This window comes from Argopecten irradians, chromosome 2, assembly GCF_041381155.1.
Source record: "Argopecten irradians isolate NY chromosome 2, Ai_NY, whole genome shotgun sequence".
NCBI classification, from domain to species: Eukaryota; Metazoa; Mollusca; class Bivalvia; order Pectinida; family Pectinidae; genus Argopecten; species Argopecten irradians.
Window position 1 is genome coordinate 23099764 of NC_091135.1, and position 12885 is coordinate 23112648.

Here is a 12885-nt window from a genome sequence, read left to right on the forward strand (position 1 = left end):
GACTGATCATCCCTATTGATCACCAGCCGGATAGCTCCAGGATAATAGTTGAAACCCCCGAAGATGGATCTGCCTGACGACGACGGTTGAGCAGTAATAGCAGCAGCTGTATTACTAAGGTACCATCATTTTAAACACAATATTAGTGACGTCTACCCGTCTATTAGCATGCAAGAGTCGTAGAAGCCAGCCTTTTTGTCCTAGGTTTCTGTTCTAGTGAAATAATATTTGACTCTTTCTTATAATATCCTGCAATTTTTAAAGAAATTCAAAGAAAACTGCGACTGCAAGTTTTGTATACAAAATTTGTGCAAAGTTTTAACATAAATACCACTGTTCTTTATAGTAAAGCTAGACCACTACGGTTTCACCAACTATAAATCACGTGCTATAAACACTCTTTTCATTCCTCTGTCCCACACGAAAAAGTGTCATGTCACTTTTTGACCGAAAAGTATTATGACAATTTTTTTTCTATAAATTGATCAGACACTTGTGATTAGTAAGTGTCTACTCTACGATGTGGGTGTCATTTCATATTTTTCAAATTAAAAACCATTTTAGATTGACTGAAAGTGGTATACTTGAGGCAAATTTTATTGCAAAAAAATTGATGGCCAACGTAGTGCTTCTTAACTCTGGTAAAACGTCTAACATCGAAAATACGAGGAGAGGAGGTTCCCTACGAACATAAGTGTAGGCAAAAACGCGACCAAATTATATGATGTAAATATTTCATATGAACACTATGACCAAGGTTTAAAGTGCTACTTTGACGGCAATTGTGGGTTTCAGATCTACCCGAAAGTTTGAAGTTAGGTGTTGTTCTTGAAAATGCGATGATGTACACTACTACTGTATCTTCAACGCCAACAAAATAAATTGTTCTCTTATTGTGCAGCCCTTCTTTCATTTCTCGATTAATTTTCAGCTGTACCCCAACCCTAGCGCTGGTTAAATTTCAATTGCATTTTTTTCAAGATGCATTCATCAATTTTCAAAAGTTTTTTTCAAGATGACATCCATCTGACATCTTTAAGTAAATGTTCGGTATACAAGCTCGAATAACGAATTATGATAACATTGTTTTGGTGTCTCTATTGTATATTTACTCGTCGTTCTATATTAAATAAAAATTGTCATAAGATATGAAATAAAAAACTACAAAGGCGTATATAGAGTGAAATATATGTTTCTTTTAATAGCCATATATCATCAATATAATAATCATATACATAAGTGTATCACGTGATCTTAATCATTCTTTAACTGAACTTAATTAAACTTTTATTCTCAAAAAACGCTCCATACATTCTGCACATACACCTAAGAAATCTCTTTGACGTCACGCAATATAAATTGCACATAACCCTAACTTAATGTGAAGTGTGAAATTGTGCGAGTAAGAATAAATTTAAATTAATCTCTAAGCTTCAATTATCTGTTATAATCATATTTCATTCCATACACTGTGTAATAACTTGACAGAATGGAGATTCTGTGTGATGGTAATAGTTAAAGGCTATAAAAGGATCTGACCCTAATTTCATCAATGTTCCTGAACTTGAGGAAATCCTTAATCTAAAATTCTTTATAGGACGTATTAGCTGCAATGCAATCCTGCAGAGATTTTCCAGTCAAGGAATTTCCTAAATTAAGGTATATTTATGAAACCAGTGCCTGTCGGAATGTAAAGTAACTGGAACTGCAATTCATGTGCTATCATAAACTGTGTTTAAACCATGCTAAAAGGTTCGATTAAAGCTATTTTATATAAAATACTTAGTTGTGAATTCGAACAAATGTGTTATAAGACTAGCCAAATCCTTTTTACTTAATGTGAATTGTTATTTATAAACAATTAGTACAAAACAACACTGCAGGTAATACTTGAACAAACAATTATTGGTGTAGTCTTTATAAAGTCCTCAATTCAAATGTATGTAAACAAATTTTTAAAGTTCAAATAGATGATAATATTCAAATTTTCTTTCTTTATATTCAGTATTGATTATGATGATTTCAAAGCAGGTAATTTGCTCTTAATACACACTTATTAATCCATATAATATTCGTGTTATTTGAAATTCCGTGCAACACTGCACTGTAAACATGCATACTGTATAAAGTGAAGAAAATAGGACGGTATTTCTGTCAAATGACGCATCATATTTCTAAATCTAAGCTAAGCTAATTAAGCAACATGGAATATAAAGCAGAAAGGCAAGAATTTGGCCATAGAAATAAGAAGAAAATTTCTACAACAATAATTTTAAATGCTTGAATCTCCATATCTCTCTGACTTCACTCAATCCAAAATTCGCGAGATTGAAATTTTAAAAAATCGATTGTTACAAAATAGAAAACAATTATGTGATACGTACATTTACTTTTCCTTTGCATATTACATGTACATGCAGTATTGCATAAATTTATTCCTATTGGTCCTTAATCGACTGGCTTAAGTGTTATGATGATATCTAAACAGGCCAAAGAAACACAAATTCCACTATTTATGTCCCCGGTTTTATACAAATAAGTTAAATGGGAACCTTGTTTGGACATTTAAACATGCATCAATGATATTTATGGCTTGTTTCCCCCACATTTCTTTCAAACATAAAAATCTTCAATAAGAACTGGATAAGTATGTCTTGAACATTATTCACTTGGAAGTTAAATTAATATGTATATATTTCTTATCAATAATTTAATAATTTAAACTTCTTTTTAATTAACTATCAATATATCCCCAATTAAAATAGAAAATGTTTCCAAGGATACTGGACATTCACGCATTATCAATTTTTCATAACCAGAGAAACCACACATCCGACCTGTACATGGGAATATCCCCACCATTATAATGCTGAAGCAGAACTTACATGTTGAAATACAAATGCAAAACACTGAATTTCAAATCTTAGTCCATGCCTAACAATCAAATACATAGCAAAATATGGAGAAAACAAAGTCTCTTAACTAAGTCATAAGAACAGCTCATCCAGAGATATATGCCTTACATTTAAACCTTGTTAACTCAAATTTGTGTAACTCTAATTCAATGAAGGTTGTTGGTCGTTAAGACTCATGTACATTATTCTGATAACTAGAAACTTTACAATGGTCCAATCACCTCTGACCTAACAAGGTTTTACTGTCTATGACTTTAGTAAGCAAGGTTTTAAAATTCCTGCAAGATTTTACATATTACATGTACAACCATTTGACTTCCATTCATTTAATTAATTTATTTGCATCAAAGTTAAATAGTCTATTTACTATAAGTAAACTTGATATATTGTTTAATTAGATGTCATGGCTATTGAGTAAAACCCAAAGTTGATATGGATACATTAAACAAAACAATACCTACAAAGTAGAAAAGTAGAAAAAGAAAATGAGCCGACACAAATCTAGTGGTGCAATGGGCAAATGAAAAACAATCAATAAAGTTATTGCAATGTAAAGAACAAAACAAATCCAGCACATATAACAATTAATAGCCCACTGATAAACAATAGATATCAAATACTTAGCAGAATAACAATCACAGGCTTTGCTAATTAATAATTACTAATTCAAATTGAATAAACATTGTATATGTGTTAATGGTAAAAACAGCCCCAATAAATACGAATTAGTTCAGACACAAAAACTATATAACTTTGCACACTGTATCAAATGAATGTAATAGTCATTTCATATCCACGTATGTATACCATTGACATGAAGGAAATATTTAAATTGGACTGCTTTTAGCTATAGATACATAGGACAATCATGCACTCTTAAATAGAATAAAACAAATTCTTTCAATCAATGATAGTTTTTAATTGGTCTTTTTCCAGTAATTTCGATCAACCACATTTAATTGAAATTAAAAGTGATAATATAAAGAAATCTAATAGTAAACCATTTAATATCATTTCATAATGAAAACATATTTCTAACATTTGATTTGAAGTTTTTTTGAAAATGCACAAAAAGGAAAAAAACTGAAAAACAGCATCCACAGTATGTAGATATGAACAAAAACAATAACAATACTAACATAACAGAACAGGAAGGGATAACACAGAACAGGAAACACAAAGTATAGCTATCAACCTGTTTGTTTATAGGTGTGTTCCAATTAATTAGGAATTTGGTTCCTTAATACTAAAAAAAACCAACCAATGAACACATCTTAGAACCTTATATGGATTTCTCACCTGTGTCACTTCATAAACTTGATGTACCTGTCTTAGAATACCTAGTAATTAATCACATACTAGAAAGTACACTTGTATACGATATTATAACCGAATACACAATTTGGACATTAATTCAGTAAAAGAAATCCGAAAATGCATCTATAGTTTATAACAAGGGCAGATAACTCCCAGTAAGTATTAAACCATACAGCTGTTATAGAACTCTTTATAAAGATAAACATTCTACACCACACAGATTCATTTTCTCTGGTATGTATCAAATAATAGCATTCATCATCACCTAAACAAACTCAAAACACTCTAAAAATTAAATATCTGTCTCCACAATTAATGCTCATAACAAAGCTTAAAATCATTTTCAATACTAAGATTGAACAGAGCAACATTTTCAATATTGTCTCTTATAATTACCACAACCAATGTAGCACCCCAAATAATGAATTAAAGACAAAGCAGAATACAACTGACATTGTGGTTCAAGATTCAAATGAAGGGAATGTCCTTTCATTTTTTTTAATGGAATGTCCTATTTTTTTAAAAATATATCATTGTTTTATTTATTTATTAGAAATACCAGTAGATATCATATAAATGATGTTTGGTTCTAAGTATTGTAAAGGAATTCTGACACCAAGTCTTCAAAAGTTTAACAGTCTAGTATGACTTAAAATTATCAGCGCATCAAATGTCAACTGTATGCCATGCAAGCATCTTGGAATCAATGATATATCTGAAATAGTTCAGTAGTAGTCTGGTCTAGAAATTGCCAGCAGAAGCAATAAATAGTAGAAGAACCAGTACTTCCCTCTGTTCGAAGAGTAGACATCATAAATAATAAAGCAAATTCACAAAGACTTCTTCCCCAGTCTAGGACTTAAATGATATCTATACAAGTGACGTACCACTAAATGAAATTAATAAATGATTAATAACTGATCAGAGGTCAAATGGAAGTTTGAACAGAATAACTTTAAAGCATGTATCAATACAGATGTGGCATATTGTACACATCCATTAACAATCAATCTATTGTATCAATAATTAAAATCCCATCCGTTAAGAGGTAAAATTGTTAACAAAGAAGATATCAACACTGTAAGTGCTTTTGCATATAGTGGCATCATTGTAAGGACACAACAGAAAAATATTGAATGTAGTGAAGAAATACTAGATGCTATGTAATCAATGGCCTTCCAAAAAATTAAACCATATGTGAATTTGACAGTTCTATAATACTTCTGATATTTAATTAAGTAATGGGTTGGGGTAATAATAGGAATTCAAGTTGGTTATTTTACTGCTTAGCAACAGATGGCAGAGGTAAAAATTTTATGTTATTTTTTCATTTTTTTGTGGTGAACACAAAATGGCCTTTCAGTCATCTTTAAACAGCATGGTAATTTAAAAAAATTAAAAACAATCATTTCACAAATTTTAAAGAACCAAATTAATAAATTTATATCAACAGTACACTGTACATCATATATACATAATATCAAATATTCATGTAATTGTTTCTGTTTATTAATAACAACTTTCACACAACACAAATTCAGCAGTTATCTCCCTTTACTTTACCCACTTTACCCACACACAACTCCTAAAATGATGTATGGTAATATAAATTAAATCACATGAACATATATGTCTCAAATTCATTGCTACAACACTTGTGCCATACAGTTATAACAAGAATATTATAATCCTGATCAAGTGACCATCTGATCGATGATCTAGATGCCATATTCATATATTCAATAAATAGTATATCTCCCACTAAACTGGAAACCTTTCAATACAGAAATACACCCCATACATACACATATGTACTTAAAAATACCAGCATTTTGTACTTATAAAATCCTCAGCTTTCCCTTAATAGCTTTAAATTATTTAGCACTTCAAGCGATTGTTATGTTATTTTCTATACATACAGAAATTTTATACATACACATAATATAACGCCCCCGTATTTCATAAATACGGTACCAGTTTCAATCATCAATAGACTGGTTCATTTACAGACATTCATACCTATTATACATTAGGCCACTGGACTTCGTCTGATGAGGTACAAACCGTCATCAAGCTTAAATGAAAGCTTCATTGACTGTCGGAGCATTTTTTCATCCCAGACTTCATCTGATGAAGTACAAACCGTCATCAAGCTTAAATGAAAGCTTCACTGACTGTCGGAATATTTTGCCATCCTAGAATGTTCACCTCATCAGGTTTTGTACTGCTAATATTAATGCATCGGCGAAGGCATCCAACCCTAAAATAACAGATCAGTAATATTAAAGATTCATATTATATAATAATTGAAGCATGTAAGGCAGTTATCATATATAGCAAAATAAAACAATTTTTTTCCATCAGTTTTTCTACATTTGCGAATACATTTATTTGCTATGTCACATCATATATTAGTACCAAGTAGTCTATAAACATGTTAAACAGTACAAATTGTTATCAAATTTACAGCAGATATTTGCTGCTTGTTTTAAATTATGGAAGTTAGAATTATCAAAAATATTTTTCTAAGTAGAAAATTATAAAGGTAAGCTTCATTTTTAATGTGAAATTGGCAAATCTTATATGATAAATACATATAGGTTTGTTAGAAAAGCCAGCTTAAATGTTTGGCTGTGAAGTTTGGTTCTCATTTTTTTTTTCATTTTTAGAGTTAAAGACAACAAAGTTTAACTGTAAATAATATACAAATAACAAAAACAAAATTATAATTTTTTCAAACATGTAAATACACTGATATCATAAATACTGTAAATAAAAAATACCACGTCTTAAAAAGATGAAGTATTTCAGCTTAAGATATAAAACCAGTCACCAAGAAAATGACAACAATAATCTACTATGGCTTCATACACCACCTCCCTACAATTACCAAGGATACCGATTCCAGGCAATTCTCAAAAAGATATCTTTTCCAACTGGAAAAAGACTTGATAGACTTTGAGACTTTGTACATTCCAGGTTTTCTCTTATAGTAGAATCCAGAAATACAAGATATGATACAGATGTTTCGAGATATTAACACCAGAACAATCAGTGCCACCATTATGTAGTAAATATTGATTGTTATTGTATTTTACCAACAGACACAAGATTACAATTGCTTGGGTGAGAAAGCCACTATTATTTTTACTTGTTTCATTGCCATCGAGAAGTGATGAACATGTGATGTACAAAGTCGGGTCAAAAGTAACTGAAAGAAATAAAACCCCACAAATATAAAAAGTACCAAAATATTTAAAATAAGGAACAAACCATAATGTCAGGGCCTGGATTTACATCTTTTGCATCTGTTTAAGACAGGCAACAAACATTAGAATATCATGATAATTAGTGTACCTTAATCAGTGTAATTAGTGCATCTTAATTAGTGTGTGTCAGTATTTTTTATTTAAGTTTTATATCATTAATGATCTCCATGGTAATATAAGGTGGATTTGGTGATTAGAGTAAGCCAAAGTTCCCGCAGTAAATCACCATCCTACATGCATTATCAAGTAAAAGGCCCATGCAGGCTAAGAAATACCAAAAGGCGTTGTGGTACAATATCAATGGCCATTCACCTTATAGTGAAACATACAGACACCTCATCACATCAAATCTGATATTACACATAAACTGACCTTGGTTAATTCCAAAAATCATACATTGCCATCTCATGAAAGTCAGGAAAATTGGTCAGATTGATGTTAATTTGTTTCAGAAATATGTACTAGCTACACAAATAAGAAAAGATATCTAATAATTAGATATTGTTATTAACACAAATTTTGATATTTTCATTTTTTATGTACTAATGCTTCTCCAAATTGAAAGCCATGGGTCACATTCCTAGAAAGCTTTGGATCAGCAAGATTATGGAATGTAAATATTGTGATTTAAGACAAGTGAAGGCTTGTTGTTATGACGTACATGCATGCTACATTGCTGTAGTTCACCTTCAAACACATAAGAGTTCGAACGAACCAAAAGGATTTTAATGTTTGCACCGTTTTGCCAAAAGCAGATTTTTAAAGGAGACAATTCTAAATATAGGCATATCAAAATATAGTCTGTAGTGCCAGTAAACCAAAATTATCCCAGAATCTTGATGGTCTAGTAAAAGTATGACTTTAAAATCGTGTTTTTTTTTTTAGAAAAGCTGCCTTTTATCACTTACTTCAGTAGATTTAATGTTTGAATGGTAGACACTGAACAGGAGGTTCCTACAGGTGTCAGTGGAGCAGTACAACACACAAAGTGAAAGGTTCAACATTCTCACGCGTGAGCGAGTGATTTTTTTTATATAAAGTGCAGAAAATGGTGAGAGGAATATCTACATCAGTGCTTCTTCTGGTGAAAGTGTTTAATTAGTAACAGAAATTTACCTAATCAGCTCTATGTAATTAAAATGAAGCATAATATCTATTACCGTGAATTCATCATAACAAAATTCAATTTTTTATGCAGTAAAAAATGTCATGAGTATGTCAACTAATACATGTTAATTTCAACAAGTTTACTTTAGCTATAAACTGCATTAGTAGGTGTTAGACTGAAAAATATTATCATAATTGTAATTGGTCGACTGTCAACCCAATGAACCAATCATTAACTTACAGCAACTTTTGTGTCTTCTTTGGCTATGATTTTCCTGGTCTGATCATCTGAGAACTTGACAATGGTGCCAATTACACGAGCCAAGGTCTGCAAAGTAATCAGTTCACAAAGTAATGGAGTTAATACCAAATGAATCTTGTCTCAAGTGCAAAACATAAAGCTGAAGTAAAAAATAGTAACAAAGAAGTGAAGACGCTATTTTTGATAGCTTCTTAAACACTTTTTAGTTTACTGTATAAATAATTCAAATTCCTATGTTCTAACCCTCTCACATGTCAGACATGCATGGTGTGTTTTGTTCTAGTGAACTTTTAAATGTCACCTAATATATATGTATTATTTTGAACAGAAGATAATTTTCCAAACATACAGGGAAGAGAAATACTAAATCGTTATATTGACTATACATGGAATTTCATTCCAAGAGTACATCTCTTTCTAATCATTACCTTGGTCTCTTTGCCCATCATATACTGGAACAATATATTCCGGAGGTACTGAAAAAAATATTCAGGAATTCTATTAATAATGTCAGAGAAAGTTATAGTTTCATAAAATTACAAAATATGAAATAACGTAGCAAATTAATAAAACATATTAGTCACATCATACAGGTATATAAAGGGGTCATGTTCTGGCGACCTTTTAGATTGTCCAATCAAATTATGAATTGTTAGTTACTGTTTTGAGAATCTTCAAAGTAATGCCAGGTGTCTGAAAAAGTGTTCAGCTTTTCCTTTGGCTTGTGTCTTTAACAGTTTTCCTGAAGGAATCCATCTTTATAAAAAGATGTGATAAGATCTGTACTTTAATCAGGTTAATATGTGTGTTATAACCATCTATCTATACCTCTATCTGTGTTGGTTCATTGAGAAGGGGTCCGTATGCTGTGCCATCCGTCGCGAAGCCTGGACTGAGGGGCGGGGAATCGATGGATAGCTGTGCTGGTTGCTTCTCTAGAGTATTTATCTGGAAACAGAGACGACGTTGTTACATGATAATCTTGAAATCAGGCAATTTGTATATCATTATATAAATATGTGTTGCTGGGAATAATTGTAACATTGCATTCCCATTAAGTAGATCCTTCAGACTCCTGAAACAATCTCGAGAAAGCATTTTCAAGGGAAATCAACTTATTGCACCTGAAACTACTTGCGAATACAAAACCTACGCCACAGGCAACTCTGTTTGAAAGGAGACCCAAAAAGACGTTAGCATAATTGTAATTATTTTGTCAGCAATTCAACCTAGATTAAAACTAATGGCTGTAAAGATATAGACATCTTCATGGACAGACAGACTGAGGCACAAACGGAGATGACATTCTAGTCTTCTCATACAAGGAAAGGGGGCTAAAACATGTAAGGAACATTACACTACCTTTTGATGCAGTTCTCTCTCCCTTATCCTACTCTGGGCGATCTCTCCACTCAGTTGCTGGACCTGAGCCTAAAAATTGTCAACACAAATTTTACTTCAACAAATCTGCTATCTACAGTAAAGCCGGTTATTTTGGCACAAGTTATATTTTCATATTTTTGCAGAACATTGATATCATCTCCAAGATTTATTCACAAAATATTGAGAAATTATTGAATTATATATACCTTTAAGGCAAATTGCTTAAATTAAAAACCTTGTAAATCTAATTTTCTTGTTTTTAATTAAAGCGAATAATCGGACAAACAAAGGCATAAGTCGGTAAAAATGGTGTTAATATATCCAGTATAATTTCTTATGAAATAGAAAAATAAAATCTCCCATCAAAATCGCTCTGTATGCGAAGAAATTAATATATATTATAGGAATCCTAATACGTCTTCCCGACCGGCTATCAGTGCAGTTCACTCTTAACGCATATCCACGCAGCCTCGTTTTCAAAGAGTTAGGCGAATTTATATTTAGAACTGTGCTAAATTTACACCGGGCTTCCCCATAATTTCAATGGTCAAAACTGGACACCGTAAGCAGAGCTTGACCATCATTATGGTATACAAGGACTTTTGGAAGGCCAAAGAACGTTTCCTTTGCCCGACTATTCGCTTTAAAATTGCAAAAATTTTTGACCTACAAAAATACTCGGCTCTACAGTAATGTTCGTACACTTTGTCCTTGACAGATTTACACCAATGCATTCCTTCTGTCTCCAACATTTGCTGGTATAACAAGATAGCATAAGTCATGAATTATTACCAGATTTTTTTATGTTGCTCTTTCACATTAACAGTTATGGTCCTGTAGTTAATGTTCATACATGTCATCTTGTTCAGCGTGTGTGTACCCCAGTATTGTACTAAATAACCCTTACAGAACCAGCTTACCTCTGTTAAAGCAGTAGTAACCTGTTCTCCCTTCTCTAAGTAGTTCTGTTATGTAGTTGTGTGTGATATTATTGTCAGCCAATGTGTTTTGTGTTGTGTGGTGGAAAAGTTTAGAGTTCAAATACGAAGATTAAGTGCCAAGATGGTAGTAGATTTTGTTGTAGAGTAAACATATTGTGTGTGTGCATGGAAAATAAAAGCATAATTTATGTTTTAAAGCTCAATTTTTAGCTTAAACTATTATCTTGTAAACACTACAAAACTAAGCTTTGGAAAGATAGTATCAATTATTTGCCTTAAATAACATTCGATTGGATTATATCTTTATTATGTGTTATATACCTGCCTTAACCAGTGTTAACTGTTAAATAATCTCTCATTGAACACGTTTGAATTGTAAATTATCTCCCCTTAGTATTTGTTAACTGTAAATAACATGGTTAAGCCGTAGATTATCTCACCATGATATGTGTTAACTGAAAGTTAAACCATAAATTATCTCCCCTTGGTATTTGCTGACGGTTAAACCATAAATTTTCTCCCCTTGGTATTTGTTAACTATAAATAACACTGTTAAACCATAAATTATCTCCCCTTGGTATTTGCTAACTATAAATAACACGGTCAAACCGTACATTATCTCACTTTGGTATGTGTTAATTATTAGTGATCCCCATTTAACTTGACAATGTTTAAACTGTACATTATCTCCCTTTGTATTCTTTAACTGTTGTCAACTAACGGTACCATATCAATGGACTAGCTATGAGAGTACTATACAAACCTGCAGGTCCATATTAGTAAGCTCCAGATCCTGGATATCACTCTCTAGGTTGGGGTCGGAGAGGTCGAAGGTCACCTTTTTGCGGGCTGGTTGTGTTGGTAGTGGTCTGTCTAGTAAGGCTGTAGGTAAGGAGTTCTGCTCCATACAACCCCGTGCTTCAGCTAACTCCAATCTGGGGATCAACATAGTCAGTACGTTACATAAAAGCTGTAGAAGGTTACAGGGGACAAATTTATCAACCTAAACTCTTACCTATGTTGGCTGCTTATAGTCATATCTGACATACCCCCATACAACTCCTGGCATTCAAGCCCTCAACTTCTGGGATCAACCCCTCAACCTCTGGGTTGATGCCCTCAACCTCTGGAGTTCAAGGCCTCAACCTCTCGAGTTCAAGACCTCAACCTCTCGAGTTCAAGACCTCAACCTCTCGAGTTCAAGACCTCAACTAGGTAATGACTGCCATTACAATGATTCTGTGAAGGAGCTCTGGCTGTCAGATCATGAAACAATCTCAAGTCTAAAACAGTCTAAAGTTTAGACTTAGCCAATCACAGATGACGTTGTTAAAAGTAACGTCATTTTTTATTGGATAAGCAAAAACTTAAGTCTTAGACTGTTTCATGATCCTATAGAACTTAATATAAAATTTATAGAACAAATCTTGAACTCCCACACAATTTAGTTTTACTGTAACAATTGTCGAGAGGTTATCGTGTATCTACAAAATATCACTAGCCATACGCCTAATTTGCAAGTAGGTGCTCATTCAATCTAATTAAAATTAGACTTGTAATTCCGCTCCACTACGATACTCTACGTTACGCTCCAATCCAAGATCTAACGATGCCCTGCTTGGGGTCACCTCAGCATGGCCCCTATGGTTAGCAAATCAGCGTGTCGCCTATGGAATCTTCGGTGTGGTTGA

At 32.5% G+C, this 12885-nt stretch overlaps 1 protein-coding gene across 2 annotated transcripts in view; it reads right to left on the bottom strand.

The window, feature by feature from the left end:
* Positions 1-1176: 1176 nt before the first annotated feature.
* Positions 1177-12885, bottom strand: part of LOC138314851 (golgin subfamily A member 4-like) — a 33874-nt gene continuing 22165 nt past the window's right edge. The window contains exons 17-23 of one of the 2 annotated variants that reach the window (XM_069255435.1): positions 11958-12129; positions 10233-10301; positions 9699-9818; positions 9299-9346; positions 8850-8936; positions 7506-7540; positions 1177-6492 (exon numbers count right to left, since the gene is read on the bottom strand). In XM_069255435.1, the coding sequence (XP_069111536.1) occupies positions 7526-7540; positions 8850-8936; positions 9299-9346; positions 9699-9818; positions 10233-10301; positions 11958-12129 (511 nt within the window). In that variant the 3' untranslated portion in view covers positions 1177-6492; positions 7506-7525. The remainder of the gene's footprint in view (positions 6493-7505; positions 7541-8849; positions 8937-9298; positions 9347-9698; positions 9819-10232; positions 10302-11957; positions 12130-12885) is intronic. The other variant, XM_069255434.1, reaches the window with a different exon arrangement.